The 18,262-nt window shown below is 44.4% G+C and overlaps 2 protein-coding genes and 2 non-coding genes across 4 annotated transcripts, besides 1 other annotated feature; 2 read left to right on the top strand and 2 right to left on the bottom strand.

Annotated features, from left to right (window-relative positions):
- Window positions 1-2,677: 2,677 nt before the first annotated feature.
- Window positions 2,678-2,759, bottom strand: trnM. Its single transcript has one exon. It is a non-coding gene; the product is annotated as a tRNA-Met (tRNA).
- A 7,484-nt stretch (window positions 2,760-10,243) lies between these two features.
- On the top strand, window positions 10,244-10,732 carry rpl10 (ribosomal protein L10). The gene has a single exon. The coding sequence runs from the start codon at window positions 10,244-10,246 to the stop codon at window positions 10,730-10,732; it is 489 nt and encodes a 162-aa protein (YP_008999559.1).
- A 307-nt stretch (window positions 10,733-11,039) lies between these two features.
- On the bottom strand, window positions 11,040-11,660 carry ccmB (cytochrome c biogenesis B). Its single transcript has one exon. The coding sequence runs from the start codon at window positions 11,658-11,660 to the stop codon at window positions 11,040-11,042; it is 621 nt and encodes a 206-aa protein (YP_008999558.1).
- A 1,988-nt stretch (window positions 11,661-13,648) lies between these two features.
- Window positions 13,649-18,262: part of a repeat region (large repeat copy 1) that runs on past the window's edge.
- trnK lies at window positions 13,705-13,777 on the top strand. Its single transcript has one exon. It is a non-coding gene; the product is annotated as a tRNA-Lys (tRNA).

The following is an 18,262-nucleotide window of genomic DNA, read 5'->3' as shown; positions in this document are numbered from 1 at the left end:
GCAACTTCGACTATAAAGCATCCCGTTAATCTCTTCTCTTTCTGTCTTCAAGCTTCAAGCTTTTGCCTAGGAGCTCGGATTCCAGTCCTATCGTTAGAAGGCAGCATAGTTGGAATTTCTTCCTGCGGCGAATAAAGGAAGAGAAAGGGCTCTCTAATGCCTTATTTGTACGATATGATGCAAGCAAGGAATCCTATTAGAGTGATGCAAGTCAGCCTATAAGATGAAACCGAAGATACTAAGCCTGGAATCAGTCGCTCTCTATGTCAATTTATCTTTAGCAAGAAGCCCTGTGAAAGCTATCAGATAATGACTTTATAGAGGTCCCTCGCTGACGCCTTCATTTTTCTTTTTTTCATCTCTTTATGATGCTATCTTCCTTTAGCCAGACTTCCCGCATTACTGTGATCAAGAGGAAGCGCTAAGGTCTATCCTTTCCTTAAGTTAAGAGTGAAGGACGGATACTGGCTCTTTAGGACTGATAGTAGCTGCTCTTCTGGTAGTATAGCTGGTAGCTCTGCTTATGCTAGCTCTCTTCTTTCTTATGAGAGAGATTCGCAATAGGGGCATTTCTCTGTAAGAAGAAGGCCTGTTACAGCTATCAGATATAGGGGATTTACTTCACCTTGAATCACTATCGAAAAATGGCTTTCTTTTCAGCCGCTTTCCTATTTCATTAAGGTAGTTTGCTTACTTAGTGCTTTCGCTAAGGTGACGACTTGAATGAAACTTTCATTGTTGATCAGAGGAAAGGGAAGACCTCGATAAGGAAGAAGAACAAGAGCTACATCGGCAGGACTCTCTGCAAGTGGAAGGTCGCGTAGGGGCTCTCGGGAAGCTCTTTCCTTTATACCAGAAGGAAGATGGTCGAGGAGATCAGTAGCTAGAAAGCTCCTTTGGGAGAGCAAGGTAGCAAAAAGTATATTACAAAGTACATCACTATTAAGTCGACTACAGTAGTCTCATGAGCATGTAACTACATCCCCAAGCTTCAAGAGGAACCAAGGAGAAGAATACTCTGTAGTAGCAGCAGCAGTGGCCGAGCATCAGTCATCAAGTGAATCAGTAGATGCCCGCGCACGTGAGCAGCAATCACTCCATTGCAGCAAGACAAAAGTAGCATATGTCACATGGTAGATCATATCCAAGCAGAGGTGCACAAGAACGAGCACAACTTCACTCAGAACTTGTGACAAAGACTTGGTGTGCATCAGAACACGACTGAAAGCCCTTGCTGCTTCTTCATTCCAGGTGAAGCTATCTTTATTCAGTAAATTGGTCAGTGGCTTGCTGATAACCCCATACCCCTTTCAAAATTTTCGGTAATAGCCTGTTAAACCCAGAAAGCCTCTCAACCCCTTGACAGTAGTGGGTTGTGGCCAGCTCAACATGCTGTCAATCTTGCTTTTATCTGCTGATACCCCTTCACTGCTCACCACATGCCCGAAATACTCTAACCTTGCCTGACCGAAAGAGCATTTCGATTTCTTCACAAACAATTTGTGTTGTTTTAAAGTTTCAAACACTATCCTCAAGTGTTGCAAGTGGCTATCTAGGCTGTCACTGTCAATCAAGATGTCATCGAAAAAAACCAGTACAAATTTCCTCATATAATCCATGAAAACCTCATTCATGAAAGCCTGAAATGAGGCTGGAGCATTAGTTAAACCAAAGGGCATAACTATGAACTCGTAATGGCCCTGGTGAGTTCGAAATGCAGTCTTGTGTATATCATCTTCAAACACCCGAATCTGATTGGTAACCACTTCTCAAATGAAGCTTCGAAAATATCCTGCTACCATGTAATTCATCAAGCAATTCCTCAATGGGGAATTTCTCTTTCATGGTGATGGCATGGAGTGCTCGATAATCCACGCAAAATCTCCAGGTATTGTCCCTTTTTTTCACCAGCAACACTGGAGAGGCATAAGAACTCACACTTGCCCTGAGAATACCACTTAACAGCATCTCCTTGACCTGTTTTTCTATCTCAGCCTTTTGGATGTGGGGGTATCTGTAGGGCCTTACACTCACAGGCTCACTACCAGGTTTTAAGGGAATGTGGTGGTCGTGATTCCTCTTAGGAGGAAAAGGTCAGGCTAGTCGCTAAAGGCTTCGGCTTTACTCAAAGAAAAGACTTGATCCAAGGAACTATACAAGTATGGTGGGAGGGCTAAAGTCTTTCACTTCACAGATCAGATAGAGATCTACTTTTTATTCCATGGCCAGCTCAAGAAAGAGGCAGGCTAGAAAGCATACGATCTGAGACTCTTACCTAAAGCCAGTAGGGTGGAAAGAGGGTCTTAGAGTGCTGGCTAGATGAGATAAAGCATATCAGTAAGCGATTGAGGGACGGCGAATGCCTACCCTCAGAATAGTATACCTTCTAGTGATTCGACCTGAAGTTACAGACTTATCTTATCTATAGAAAGAGGTTGGATTCCTTGTCCGACCATCCTATCCTCAAAGACAGCCTTCTAGCTCTTACCCTTCTGCCTTTCGAATACCCCTTCCTACTTCTTCATCCTAGCTCTCCAACTGATTGTCTTACTCCAGCTTTCATTTCAGTTACTGATTCGCCTATCCTCTCCCTTCCGGTCGAGCTAGTTTTTATTCCTCTATCTAGGCCAACATTCATTCTAAGACTTTCACCAGCAAGGGCTGAAAGAGAAGAGCAGGGGGTGGTAGGCTTAGTAGGGCTCGAACCTACAATATCACCGTTATGAGCGGTACGTTTCAACCAATTAAACTATAAGCCCCTACGGATCTCTACATGCAATTCGCTCACTTCGGGAAGAGCGAACGGAAAGAGGAGGCCTTTGCTCTATCTGCTTCTTCCTCTCCCCAGGAATGAACAATTGGAAAAAGAAAAAGATTCTATATATCTTTTTTTTATAGATAGATATAGAATTCTATTTATTATATATATATAATTCTTTTAGAATATAGAAAAATGAAGTTAAGCAAGCGGCCCTTTCGCGACTAAAACTGCCGGTACGCTTTCCGGCTCGCAACCGATCAAACGGGCGGAGGCTCTCTATTTGCTTGCAATGCCGGCTCTTCGCCTTTAGTTAGAAGTAGAAGTAGAGGGCGCCGTTTGCCCCACACTTCATAAAAAGTAAAAAAGTATGGATGAAGTAAGAAAAAGTACATAAGGAATGAGAAAGGTGGATGTTCTTTAACTGTATACAGTTGTCCAACTACTTTCTTCCTCCGACTTCTTTAGCCACTTCCGGCTTCCCCACTTCCGCATCTGGGGAGAGCTTGCTTCGTGGCGGAGCATTTAGCAATGCCTGGTGAGGGCTGGCTGTCTGGGGACATTTTAAGGGCTGGGCTTGCTTCTCATGAGATTGGGTAAGGGAATCGGAAATGGGCTCATAAACCGGGCTTTTGGGCACACGGAAAAGGGGAAGTGGATGGAGGGTGCTTCTCAGCTAGAGTTGGGGGTGGGGTCGCTATAGTGGCTAGGGTGAGTCTTCCTACACGGCTGGACGCCCGGCTCTAGACGAAGCTGAGGGGGTTACCACCACATCCTCTCCCGATAGACTCGAAGCTCTTCATAGTCAGGCGTGGTAGAAAATCTTCTCTCAAAAAGAGACAGACCAGAGATGACAGAGGAAGGTATTCGGTTCAAAAAAGATACGGCAGTCAGAACAGCTTCAGTCCAAAATTGACTAAGGACAGAAGCAAGCTACAAGCATTAGCAACCGCTTTCGTTTAATCTTAAAAAAAAAAAGAAGCAGCGAAGAAAACAAGACAGTAAGTTGTTGCGCTAACTCGCTAGCGCTAGCGCACTACGGCTTTTCAGCCTCCTGCAGTTCATTCCATTCCCTTCGCTACACTCGACTTAAACCACCTACGAACTCACCCATAAGGAAACTTGTCAAGTAGGTCTTTCGAGCCTTTCCTTTTTTTACAAATCCGGTAAGGTGGGGTATTATCCTTAAGTCTGCTTTATAAATCTTTAGTCGTCTTTCAGTACTGGCGAAGCTTTAGTTGAAGACCCTTCAGTGCCGTTTCGTTTGGTCCCCTGGGTACCTTCTCCGCACTTAGCTGTAAGCATTTCAAGTAGATAAAATCATAAAAGAAGAAATGGGAAGGAGTACTTACATTACGCGATGCGCTATTATTTGAATCCGAAGGTCAATCATTCCCAGTGAAGGTATGGGGGGAAAAGGAGTACGTTAGTCAAATAGAGGGCTCTCACGGGGGCGTAGTCCACGGCTTTAGCCTTAAGCTTGGGCTGTAGTTCTTGTATTGGGCGAACCAAAGCGTTAAATAGCGCCGTTTAGTGGCGTGCAGGGGGTAGTCGTCTTGTTGTGCTGGTAGGTGCGACTATGTGAGTTGACAAGAATACACTGCGGTATGTGTGAGTAAAGATTTTCCTTAGTGATCCAAAGGAGCAAGTAGAGTTACTGCAGACTGGCTTCCCCCCGTATACCCCCGCGGATGCGGATTTCCTACCATTGAAGGAAATAGATCAAACTGCTAATCCCACCCACGCGATGCCCTACCTGATCCATTTCAAATCCAGCCGGAGGTCTTCGAGCCTTGTTACGAACTAAAGTTCTAAAGCAAAGCGCCCTCCCCAGCCCAGGTCAAAGGTCTCCCCGCTCTTTTTAGGGGGTTCGTTACGGTCAGCAAATAAGCCCCGCATCGTATCGATAGCGATTCAGATCACCTCCCCAAGCCTGCCTAACCTAATTGTGTGTGAGCAATCAATCGTGACAAGTCGACCGATCCATAATGAAAGCACCTGTAGATAGAAGCCGTTTGCCGACCGGTGGACTCATCCTCAATGCCGTTTAGGCTCCCCAGTTCAGTCGGTTGTCCGCCGCTTTTCTTTCCCATGCCGGGTATGGCCTTATGGGTAGCAGCCTCCCACAGAGATGGCTTTGTGGTCACCTTCTATTCTGCTTGTTGGAAGGTTCGTCCGGGCCCGGGTCAACCCACCCTCAACTGAGAATCATGAGAAGCAGTACTGGTTGAAGGATCGGCTTTGGAACAGGCCTATGTACGGTCTCTCCACTAAGCTTTGATCTACGCGCGCTAGCTTTCTCGGCGACTAATACCCTTCCGCGGGTCTTTCGTTCATTGCCTATGGTCTCCGGTAAGTTGTCTATAGTTCACTTTCGTCTATGGCCCTGCTCTCTCTTCAACTTAGTTATTAGTACTTCGGAGTGGTGCTGACTCTCCGGCTTGGTTATTGAATGAATCTTATGCTTGTCAGGTCCACACTTGGGTCTTCTCTTGCCTATCGTCCACTTCGGTGACTCCAACCCAGAAACATGAACTTCCGGAGTCCCTATCTAATAGTTACCCCTCTCTTACTGACTAAGGCTAAGGTGGTGTCAACCAAAGGCGCAAGAAGTTCTCACATAAATAGACGTTTGAATATTAGCTCAGTAACATCATTCTCTTATGCCAGCTCTACCTCAATTCCCTTCTTAGCCTCAACAGCTAAAGCATCCCTTTCTGCAGCTCCAGGAACAGCAGAAGAATCTGGAGTTTATGATTCCGGCAGGAGAGGTTCTTTTATAGCTCAGCAGGAGTGGTTTATGCTACTATTTTCAGTTACTGAGAAACCTTTCTAGTTGAATTAAGAGGACATTCCTATACTGCAACTAAAGAAAGAAAAGCTGGTGAATGCCTGACCGGTGAAGCCTTTATCCGAGACTTATTCAGCTCCTGCTAAACCATTCGTCATCCCTCCATCTGTGAATGTCTTTCAGGCATAAGAACCTGTCGGAGGCCTCTTACAGTAGATAGTAAGGAATCAGCTATGGAATAGACTCTGGAGGGAAATCTTTGACTTGATGCCCCACCCGAGCTCTCCATACTCAATTTATCAAGGAGAGTTTTTACCAACCCTGCCATCCTAGAACGTTAGCGTACAAGAGGGGCATTTCTCAATTGAGTTTGTCACACATGGAATCTCAGATGTGGAAGTTTTCTTCCGGCTGCACTCTAGGTCTCACCTAAGATCCTTAGTCTATCCGAGGCTATCGTTAACTGGGGCACGATAGAACCAATGGTCAGTACCTCTTTACTAGGGATGGGGTTCCCGGGAGATTGCTCTGGTTCGTGCGCATTAGAAGTAGACATGAGCGGTTGTCTTAGCGCGCATCGAAGCATGAAAGACCTTGCCTTTGAGGGATTCCTTCTCGCTTGCTTGCTGTCTAAGCTCTTCGATCCTGCCCTGCTTTGATTCTTGCGCTTGCTTGTACCCCTTCTTTCTTTGGCGCTTGCCTGGATCGCTATCTTACTAGCAGTAGTGCTGTTTTCTATTTGAGCTTCTCTTTTTTCCTTTATCGAGCATAATGATTCGAATCGGTAAAATTCTTTGCCGAAAGAGTTCTCCCTTATCGGATGGCATCAGATGCCGGTTAGCGTTCTTTATGGGTATTATTCGGTGTCTGTGGCCTCTTAGCTTTGTGGGTGATATCGTATGGTTGGTATCTCACCGCATAAGTGTCAGGGATGGCGTAGTTCATTAGTGCTTTCCGAGGATGTCTGTGCGTGCTCTCCCGTCTTTAGTCTTTCTCGGCGTCAACCCCAAATACAAAAAGAATTTGAGCATTACCCGCTCTATCAGATAGGACGACCTACTCCTTAGTTGAACCAAACTTTGCCACTCACCTTCATCCGAAAGAGACCGCACGAAAGCAGTTTTTCCTAAACGGTGATACCGCCTGGTTTGAAAATTCAATCTTTTAACAGCTTGCGGGGCCTGAAGGTGATATTAATACCACTCCAGCCCCTGCACAAAGTGCTAGATCCATCGAAGTAGAGAGTCCATGGAACCACCTCTGCAAAGGCGAGGACTTCTTCATCGAGCTCGAAAAAATTCATGGTATGATCTGCCAAGAAGTCTGCAAATACCTGTCCTTTGACCGCCTTCATAGGAACGTACCGAAAAGTGAACTCGGATTGCCCTAGGATCCACTTCTCCCCTTCAACACGGGTCAGCATATACTTAATCAGGTCCGTTCGAGCAATTACCAACACTGTTGTGGAAAGGATGTAGTGTCGGAGCTTGGTTGCTGCAAAGTAGAGCAATAAGCACATCTTCTTAGGGGTATGTAAGACCCTGCTGAGATAATACACGGCCGGCTCCTACCCGATAGTTGAACTGGAATTACCTTCTCTACCCACTGGTACTACTCCTTCGGAAGGCCTGCTTTCAGCACCTATTCGATACCGGTTTCACCTTCCGTTGTTGATTCCTCTCCCGGGACTCCTACTGCGGGTTCCCCATTTATGATGGTCTTTCACCTGGAGTAAAGAATTATGGAAAGGTTTCGAGGCTTAATAGATGGTAAGCTAGAAGCATCCAAGTTAGGTGAGCTTGAAGGCATCGGTTGAAGCCCTTAGTTGCAAGGTCTTTGACTGTGCCGGATGTATAATAGATCTTATATAGTTCCGGAAAGATAGAACACACTACTGTACGCTAATAGGTGCTTCTACCTAAAAGAGTTAGTAAACTACCTCCGGTCGAAGCAACGGTTGTTGTTGGGTGGATTTGGAATGGCTATATCCTTTGCTGTTAGCAGGCAGGTTTCCATTCTTTGTTGATGAAAGTATGGCATATGATCGAATAGGTGGGCGGCCTATCTCCTTCTCCAACTACTAGAGGTGCTGTATTTATCGAATATCCGCTTGAAGTGAGAACTCCTAGCTACTGGCTATAGCTGATGAGTTGCAGCAAAGGTGGGACTGGAATGGGTTGATAGAGTGATCTGGAGCATTAGAAGATCCCCGTATGAGACTCGACGTCGATCAGCTCGATGAGGGTGCTTTCTCTCCCATAGTGTGTTCATGAATGAAGCCCTGTAAGTCTCTTGCTTAGACTTATGGTTTCTTACTGAGGAAGCCTTCTGGTTCATTCGAGTTCGATGTACCTTTTGTAGTTGGGTTCCTCCCCGTTGTCTCTCCCCCGCGCTGTGAATGAAGTGAGTAATTCGTTGGTGCTTGCCCTTCAGTAAGTAGTTCGGATGGCTGGATACATGCTACGCTCTGCCACGCTTGCCTGACCGCGAGAAGCCTTAGGGTAAAATAATCTTTAACAGCAATTTGAGAGCATCTTTGGAATTGAAAGAAGGGGCTAACCTGACTTTCACTTTCATAAAAAGATAAAACTGGACTTGCACTTTAAGAAATGGAATTGCGATGAGCCAGAAGTTAGAATATCGCCTAACCACCTGTCTCCGTCTCCCGTAGTTCCCCCCAGAAACATCCGTTTGCCTACTTCTACTCTGGCCGGGGGTAACAGTCTTTTTGAGAACCAAGTGGCCCTTGAGGAAGACCTTCAGAAAACCCCTCTAACTCGGGGAAAGGAATTCAAACCCATAAAATGAGTCAAGTCTATGATAGGTACCAATAGTCTTTATGGCGCGCTTACCCCTTATGCAAAGCACCAATGACTTCGGTCTTCTGAAAGGGGCTTAGGGCATATCATCAAAGAAAGAATCCCGAGGAAGGGGGTGAAGCTGAGGTTAGAAAAGGTTTCTCCCGCTGTTGCTAGTTCTTCCGTTGTTGGTAGTTCCTCAGGTCGGGTTGTTTCTTTTTCAGAGCTTTTTCAATTCTTTCAGAACCTTTCGTATGCGCCTATTGGAAGATTTGGGCTACCTCCTCTCTTTCCGATCTCATTCAGATAATAAGCCAGTCCGGTTTATTATTATTAGATAGTGAGTGGGTAAGAGAGGTGCTTGGTCTGTCTCCGAATGTGGGCCTAGAAGCATTAGCCGAGTCTCTGAATATTCCCGAGGGTTCTCAGGATAAAGACAGCCTTAAGGTGCTAACGGAGCTTCCACGGTCTCAGTCCATGAAGGTGCTTGCTTTATTGGTTGGCAGCTTGGTTATAGTCGTTATGAAGAATGAAGGAGCACTGCTGCACTTCCACGACATGGGAAAGGATCATGGGATGAGGAAAAGAAAGAAAAGGTGCAAGGTGAGGAGATATCGAGAGGTAGAATAGCTGAAATGAGTTCAAAGGAATTAGTTAAGACACGCTTCTTTAGCACAGGCCACGGAGTGAAGTTGGAAGGTTCAATGAACTACGCGAAGGGCAAATCTTGGGCGCTATTGTTGTCTATATACAAGTGGCGTAGGCGAAGCTGTGGCGACTCGTGGAGTAGACAGCGAGCTCCGCTTGAACAGAAAGCAGCAAGCTGCAAGCACTACTCTAAAAGCAGTGAGCTCCGCAACAAAAGCGAAGCGAGCCGCGGTAGCCTATTCAGTTTTTCAGCTGCATCGTACCGTACTATGGGAGGGGTCCGTACCTCCTTTAGATAGAGCCCCCCTGCTCCTAATGTAGAGCTAGAACTACTGCTACCGTGGAATCCGCGGTCACACATAAGTATCTCGCCTTCCAAAAAGGCTGCTAATTAGCACTAATGCTAATGGGGACCATCGATCAAGAAGGACTTCGGAGACTGCAATCGAATTGATCAAAAAATCGAAAGAGGGCCAACTCTTCTAGTTGCGCCTCTAACCTTACTACGCTACCCTGATAAAAGGTCGAATTCAGCAGGACTGCAGGCACGAAATGCCGATCAAATCCGTTAAAGGAAGCCTAATCAAAGCGGGCAAACAAGAAGATCTGACTGGGCTGATGATGGACCGGATCTCGAAAGGCGAGAGGCTTTCATAAAGACGTATGATAAAAGGAGGGTCGAGAGAGGCTTATTGCACGATCCACCCAAGCCAGCTAAGCTAATAAATGCTGCATAAGATAAGAGAGTGGGAGGCCGGCCCCCGCCCATCTGGAGGTGCACACCCATTTATGAACATATACAAAGGGCTAAAGAGAGAAGTCCATGGAGAACTACCAAATCCAATTACTTTGATTTGTTCGTACCATTCTGTCATCGATCACTGCTGGGTCGGTTGGTGAGTCACCCAAAAAAAAGCATCGAGAAAGGGAAAGCATATATGTTTTATGAAATGATCAGCGGTTTCATTTATGCTATGCCCTGCATCGTGTTCGTCTGTGTTTATTGAGCTTTCAGCGCCATGCGCTTTGCTTCGCTTTATAAAAGAGAGAGAGCCTTGTCTTGAGAGTGAAAAGAAAGGGCAAGCGATAGAAAGGATAGTCCCTCGCGCGTTCGCGAGAACTACTAGAAAATGGTGAGATCATTAGATCATTAGTGAAAGAAGGACCAACGACGATCCTATCCTAAAGGAGAAGAAGGAGTAGGAGGAGTCAGTTTTCTTTGAAGATCGAGGAATCAATCTCCCAATTATGCCATTCGGAAGAAGTCTTCTACAGAGGGAAAGCCTGTTACGAGTAAGTGGAGAGGAAAGATCTCCAGAGATTCTTATCTCATTCCATTCCAGTGGCTCAACCAGTAACCAATGGCGAAAACTAAAAAATCCATGGTTTCCCGGTAGAACCCTATTTCGCCCAAGTTGTTTCAGAACCGGAAAAAAGAAGCGGTTTTTCGCACAGCTTGCGCATAGTGCAGGTCCCACTTGTATATCGTATTTGGCCGAAGAAGCATCGGACAGGTTGGAGTTCTTACCTTCTTGGGATTCCATGGACCAAGATCTGCTTTTATTATATGGGCAATACCGATCTACTTTAGTAGATCATATGGATGTAGAAAAAGCTTCTCATTTTGATGAATTGGAAACATCTCTTTTCCATTTCTATTTACCCAGTTCATATCTTTGTTTCGTGTGTTCCCCGGAGGAATTCGATCTCTTCAATCTCGGGATACCACCTAAATAACTATAACTGCGGCCAGAGAGTCAAATAGGTCGGGAAGAAAGAGTCTGAGGTTGGGTTGGACGACATACATCTTGGTTGGTCCCACCACCACTGGGGATTGGACATATATAGAATCTTTCTTCTAAAAAAGTCTTCTATTTATTATATTTTTATATTCTTATTTATTGAAATAGCTGCAAGACCACAAAATGGGGTGAAAAAAACCGAAAGCCCTTCTTTTAAGTTCCTCCCAGATACATGGCTTACATACCCGGCTCAACCTTCTTAGAAAACAATCGAATCGAGGGTCCGGAGGAGAATTGGCCATTCAATCTTGTGAACTAATCGAGACCGAAATTGGAGAAAGAGATACGAACGGAAAGGAATAACCAATCGATGAAAGAACATGAAACCATTCTGTTTCAATAGAGGTACGAGAAAGGGTTGGGGGCAATGAAGTAGGTGAAGTGGTTGGATTTTGCGAGCTGTTCCCACCACTGCTGGATGTGATTCCAAGAGCCGAACGAGAATGAATACCACACAGAAAAGTCAAGACCAGGCTCCCTAACGGAATGTTTAACCGATCCATTCCGGATCGACCGAATTGGTACGGAAGTTGTAACATGGGAAAACCACGGAAAACACGACTTATTTGAATAACCCGGTGACCTACCAATTGTAGAAGTAGGATTTTTGGCAAGCAATAAGCACTTAAATAATACAATTCAAGTGTACCATCTTCTTTCTCATTTCGAGGAAAAGGTGCGGAAGGAAAAGGAAACAACGGAGGGATCCGAATCGGACCTAAATGGGAATGACATGAAAAGTCTTTTTCAAAACCTAGCATTAAGGGCGTTACGACGATATATGAGAGGAATGGAGAAAAACTCGTGATTGGTGTGGAGGGGAAGGTCTGTTTATAATATAGTTCAAGAAAGAGTCGTCTCATTTCCTTACTTCTTCGTTCTTTCTAATTCATTCACTTCAAGACTGGTTCTGAACGCCGCGTAACATCATCTTCAACCAACCTCCATCGTACCGGTGCGACCACTAAAGAATTGCTTATACACTAAACAGCTGCTTATATACGCTTACTAAAAGACTGACTTTTATTCATATTCAATTCATTAGGCCAGCGTGAAACTAAGAAAGATAGATGTGCCTAAGGCGTAAGCAAACTGTGCACGCTAAGAGAAGAGGAGAGATGTTCGCAATGACTACCACAAGAAAGCCGCCCCCTATCTCTAAAAGGGCCCGTCACTTCGTTCGTACCTTCTTGGCTTAGGCTTGCAACTTCACTTACTTTATGGCCTTGCTTTTTATAGCAGAAGCTAAGCGCCTGAAAAGCGCGCTAAGAAAGGTTGCTTCTGTCGGCCTTTATGTGCAACAGTCCACCAGTAGCGGAAGATAGGGTTACCGTACATACAAGAGTCTTCCAGTTCTTACGGAAGCTCTTTCTTACTAGTCAAGTAGTACACTGTATCTTATCTTATAGCCCGGCGCGGCGGGTCGCCTTTTTAATTCAGTAGATAGAAGAAAGTATTAGATAAGGAGTAGGTGAGTGAGTCCTCGCTGACCTGAGCGATTTCGATCACCTAGCAGGCCTTTTATTTGGTAGGTAACATCGCCAAAGCGTATCATCAGATTTTACTACGAAGGAAGGAACTCGCCAGAAGATCGGTCTGCAAGAAAGGCCTACTTATCCGCGGGTTCATTGACAAAACCGCCGTAGGAATGGAGACCTTTCAATAGAGCGGAGGCAGACTGATCAACGAGAAAGAGGCCCTACTCACTACAAAGGAATACACCACAAGATCGAACTGCACTCATGCCTCTCCCGCATCAAGTTGACCGCCAGACTGGAGCTTCGTAACATGTTGACGAAGACTTCCGAACTGAGGGTTCGGTCAGTACAAGAGACTACTTTGTCTCCTCGGAAGAAGAATAGCCCCGCTCTCTAGCCGACTGATCCCGTTGATCAAACTGGGAGGGAACGTGTCACATTAGAGGTGAACGATCAGAGGTGTCCTCTAATCACTACGATGAGCTGGTCCCTCTTTTAGTAAACTCAGCTATGAATATTCAAAAATGAATGCCGGGCTCTTTCTTTCACAGCTAACCCCATTTTATTAATGCCGAGACTTTCTCTTTCGTTGAGCCCCGAGCTTGTGGTCCTCCTTTGAGTTTGGGTTCAATTGGATGAATCTGTCAAGTCAAGGTCAACGTACGTAGCAGCAAGGATGGTGCATCGCCTCTTTCTCGTTCTCGCTCGGGAGCCAAAACGAACACGCCTGCTACCTACTGTACTGGACCTTCGACCAGGCATTCTACCTTTGTCGAATCGGAACCAATACCACTGCATTGCGCTCGAACAGTTGAGCGGCCGCCGGCCCTTCCGTGCACAGATATAGATTCATTCTTCGTACCTGGTCCAGCCTCACAACTCTTCGCGGGTTGGTAAGAAGTCAGTCTTGTTTGGTAAGACGGAATTTGACAAAGAAAAGAGAGTGCTCGCCCCGGCCAACAAAGACCGTAATTACATAGATAACTGCTCCTCCCCTTCTCCGTCTTTAAGGCTTTAAGGCGAACCGTATGGCGGCTGGAAATAAAGACGACCTCACCTTCTCGTAGATGGTGTCAGTGAGAGCCGTTTTAGTACCCCCCGTTGACCTTTTTTTGTAGATAGAATCTTCAATGAGTGGAAACAAGCAACCTTACTAAGCTAAGAAAGGTGCTTGTTGAGTAAGGCCGGCTTTCTTCGAATGCTTGAGCGCTTCTTTCTCATATCGATCATTCAATATCCTTGACTTTTCAATAAGGGGCGCGTTAGCTAGGCCGTTTTCTTGCAGGAGTGCTAGCGCGCGCCCTTACGTTTTCTTTGCTTGCTCTGCAGTACGAGCCTCATACAAAGCCGCGCCCCTTTAATATGATGAAGAGGGGCCGCCCTCTTTGATTTTCCGCACCAATCCTTATTTACTACTACATCTTTTTTGGGGTGTATAGCTCAGTTGGTAGAGCATTGGGCTTTTAACCTAATGGTCGCAGGTTCAAGTCCTGCTATACCCAAACCTAACTTGCACTATACTATGAGTAAGGATGCGTAGTAGCGCAAAGAGCACTCTTTGGCCTTTAGATTAGAGGCGCTTCGCCGTCTTTGATTGGATGGAAACAGATATCTAAAGTGTGCAGTGAAGGATCTTTCTATTCTAGGTAGCCAGCCAAAGCGCTTACCTTTCATCAAAGGGGCCGTAATCAGCCTCAAGATTTGAGATTCCGTAAGTAACTCAGTGAGTGCCTTTCTAAGAAAGAAGGGCTTGGAAGAATAAAATGAAATACGAACAACCGCGCTGGTTGTAATAGATCGACTTTCATGCTAGTTCTTGCTCCAGCATGAAAGTTCCATTTCAGGGAAGGACGACGTACTATGATACTGATCTTTTTTGTTTTCTTTTTCTTTTTCACTTTTCTACAACCTCTACTCGTACGCTGGAATTTTCTCATCATGGTTCTTTTATTGGTTTTCTACACTTATCTTTTTCACGAGACTTTTTTGCTATGGAGGCAGACCGGGTGAGAGAGATCCCTTGTCTTTGCCGCCTACCTATGTCTAGAATAGCACGATAGAGCCCCTAATCTATAGCAAGAGTCTAACCGCCTGCATTGATGACTGAAGCAGGAATGAGAATAACCTAGTCTCCTTATGATTATGAAGTGAAGCAATGGAAGAAAGGAAACAAGCAACTGGGAACCATCTACAGCTTGAACACTCCTTCTTGCCTTTCAATCTCGACCTACGCTTGGATGGAATAGTGGCTTTCTTGTAGTAGTAGTAAATGAATCAGAACATCTAGGTAGCAACTATCTCGAAATGGATAAGTAAACTCCCCCATTTTTGAATGAGTATGGGTGAAAGGCCTGCTTTCACCTACGACTTTCTCATCAGAGGTTTAAAGAGGTAGTGATTCTAGGACTAGAGGGAAGTTCAAGTCGACCAATGTGATAGGCGAAGAACTAACTTCTCTGGTGTCCGTCAAAGGATTCGGAGGTAGGGGATGACCTGTAATGAATCTGCCTGTTCGGGTTAAAGGAAGGGCCTCGTCGAAATCATCGGCTTTCTGCCCAACGCCACGGCCGTGGCCCTATTATTTAAGAATATTTACGGATGTATAAGGCCAGCATAGGCTGAGTCTAATTCACCATCCCGGGATTGAGTTCTGACCATAAAATCAACTATCATGCTTGGATGGAAGGAGCATTCAAGACTATCGAGGTTGGACGGAGGCGCCTCTTCTCGGTCGGGAGTGAGTTGTGAATTCTGGTGATAAGGCTTGTGATGTTCGATCTAAGATATTCGGAATCAAGATCCGGATAGAATTGTTGGCTTTCTCAATAGCTTTCTCGAGTTGCTGTTGCCGAAGCTGAGCTTGAAGAGCGGAGTTCGGCGAGAATACTCTTGACAGGTGGGCATGGAAGCTATCTGCTATGCTATTAGAGGATTTATACCGTAAACACACAACTTCCACCCTGTTGGCTGTAGTTTTAGCTTGTATATGTGAAAAATGAATAAGAAAATAAAGGATATTTAAAAAAGAATTAAAATAAGATATTTTTCTGCACAAAACAGGGAAAGAGAATGAACTAGAACAAAGCAGATTTTTTTCATTCCAGCACTACAAGCATTTTGTTACATGGGAGTACATCCAATAGGAAGCTTACACACACATAGACCAGCCAAACAACTAAACACAACATAACAAATAAAACCAAACAAAGACACTTAACTTAGCATAGGAGTCTATCTCCAGTAAGCATCGGAGTAGATCCCCACTAACAAAAGACAAAGAACACCATACATTAAAACAAACTACTTTGCGTCTACAGACACTTATTTAAATCTTCTAGAAAGAGTCGACGGACTCTTCTAGTCTCCCCGGTCACCGAGGGTGGCAGCCCGCACAATGAGCTCTTTTTGTTCGGCGAGGAGGGCCCGAATCCGGTCTTCCAGACCGCGAATGCGGCCCCGGGTCAATTGCATCATATTTCCTACGACCTCCGGATCGAGAGCAGGCGGATGCTCCCAGAACAGACCGAGCATTTGCTCCTGTTGGAGCTTCTCGTTTTCTGCACGAGCTATCTCGTGCTGAATTGCTGCAAGTCTCCCGGTGATATCCATAATGTTTGTTTTTGGAATAAGTATGACTGAAAGTCTTTCTTTCTGACTTCTACCTCTCTCTTTGAAAATATAGACTGAAAAAAGCTTCTATTTATAGGCCTTGGAGGCGCCTAACTCTTTCTTATTATTAGTAAGATAAGTTGTCTTAGTTTCATAACATGTTTCAACCCCGGCTTTTCATGAATATGGAACCGGATCCACTAGATTTTAGTGTGCTGAAGAATTCTCTTCGTACTCCAATCCGTACGAAAGGCCCCCTTTCTTTTGGCGGGTATCGCCACGTGGCTTAATCCCGGATCACTCCTTCAGGAATAGGACACAATAATATAGCGCACATCAGAGAAGAGAGTACCCCCTTTATTATAAGACAGGCCCCCCCGCGTCCTTTCTTAATAGATGGAGCAATCGTCACTCGACAGCTCGAAAGCGGATCAGTACAAACCCACGTGATCCGTATTCGCTTACGTACCAGGCGTGCTTCGTCGTACCCTGACTACTCCTCTTTCACTGGCTTATTTGTACCCAGCTACATGATGGCACTCCCCTCGGCCAATCCTCAATCGACAGCAACTCCGTCCTAGCGAATCCATATCACCTGGGTCTCTTTCTCTTAGGTTGGTTTCAGCAGGAAATACAAAGAAAAGTAAGTGGGTCCAGTCCACATCTTTTTTTCTTTAATAATGAACACTATAATTCGATGAATTACTCAAATGATTCGATGAATGACTCAAATGATTCCGGAAATACATCAATTTCTCCCTATAATATTGATACTTAGTATCACGATCAAGTTTACTAATTACCTTCGAAAACATCTTTTTTTTCATTTTTTCCTAAACTCTTATCAAAAGGTTCGCATAAGAAATTAACATAGTTCTCGTAAGAAGTCATTATGGTTTGAATCTTTTGTTCCCACGTATCCCTATCCTTTTTCTTCTTTTTTTGTTTTTCTGGTATATTTTTATACAAGTATTTTTTCAGATCCTCCTGCTTGATTATACCTTTCCAGTTTTCTGTATCAATACCTTTTTCATCGTAAACAAATTCACCACCATCTAATCATTTTTCTTGATAATCAATCACATTGTGATAGATATACTCATTGATGATAGAAAGAGGATCCATTTTACAAAATATATTGACATAAGTATCAGGCAGTTTCTTGCTATGATCAGCTGTAGTTATAAAGTTGTCATGAACTGTGTATATGGGGGATCCCTGGTTAAGCATTTCCAAAATAACATTCATAGCAATATATGCATCCTTTTGGTGAATGAAATTGACGAAGGTAGATACTTGAGTCTTCCTTTTATCTCTAGTTTCCGAAGGGACTCTAAGAGTAACCTGACGCCTCTTCTTGTGAATTCGATCATAAACCCATACATTGATAGGGTCTTTTTTCATATAATCCTGAACAGTTGTAAAGAAATCTGTTCTATATAGAACTTGAGGTACAAAGAGGATACCTGTATATAGTAATAATAAATGGATTGATACTAAACCTATACATGTAGAAGATCTGTCTAACATAAACCCCCGCAGTGGCGAAAAAATTGTATTCTATCTAAGGAATGAAATGAATCGCCTTCAGACTAAGAGTGAGATTCTCAGTGAAAAACTCTCTCAAAGGGATAGAGAGATGATCGGCATCATTTCAGAGAAGGATAGAGAGATCTCCGAGATGAAAAGTAAGATAGATCATCTTCAAGATGAGATGAAGAAATTCACTAAGGAAACAACCAAGGTTGTTAAGAAAACCAAGGTGGTTAAGACAGATAAGAAAACCAAGAAAACCAAGGTTGTTAAGAAAACAGAGAGGAAAAACCAGACTGACAAGACGAAACCTCCGTAAAAAGTATACCAGAGAGATCCCCCTCTAACGTAAAAACTGCACTTCTTTCACAACCCAGAGAGCAGCACAGCAACGAAGTATAGTCGTAACGTAAAAGCTGCACTTGAGACGAAATCGCTTACTGGAGCGCATAAACCAATAGTTGGAGTTCTTTCGGAGGGGCGGATGAAGGCATAGTTAGAGCTTCTGAGGCACGATAGCGAGAGCTAGATTCTGTGCTATTTCAATTGGAATGGAGAATGACATCGGGATGGGCTGTGACGCTTCCTGTTGAGTACAGTACACAATTCAGACTTGAAGTTCGTTTACACAGTATGAGAAAGACAATTATAAAGAATGGGACTAAGCAACTTTTTTAGATTTCATTCTTTAATATAACATCAACATAACAATAACATTATAAAGCAATATAGGCATTTATCCCATCCATCCACCGAGAAAAACACCTGCCTTACACTAAAAGTTCACGCGCTTCTTTATTCAAAACAAAAAAACATTCTGAAATGAACCCACATATAAAAGTGGG

Source organism: Helianthus annuus, mitochondrion (genome assembly GCF_002127325.2).
Source record: "Helianthus annuus mitochondrion, complete genome".
NCBI lineage: Eukaryota > Viridiplantae > Streptophyta > Magnoliopsida > Asterales > Asteraceae > Helianthus > Helianthus annuus.
The sequence above is the reverse complement of the archived record's forward strand: the minus strand, read 5'-3'. Positions and strand labels throughout refer to the sequence as shown.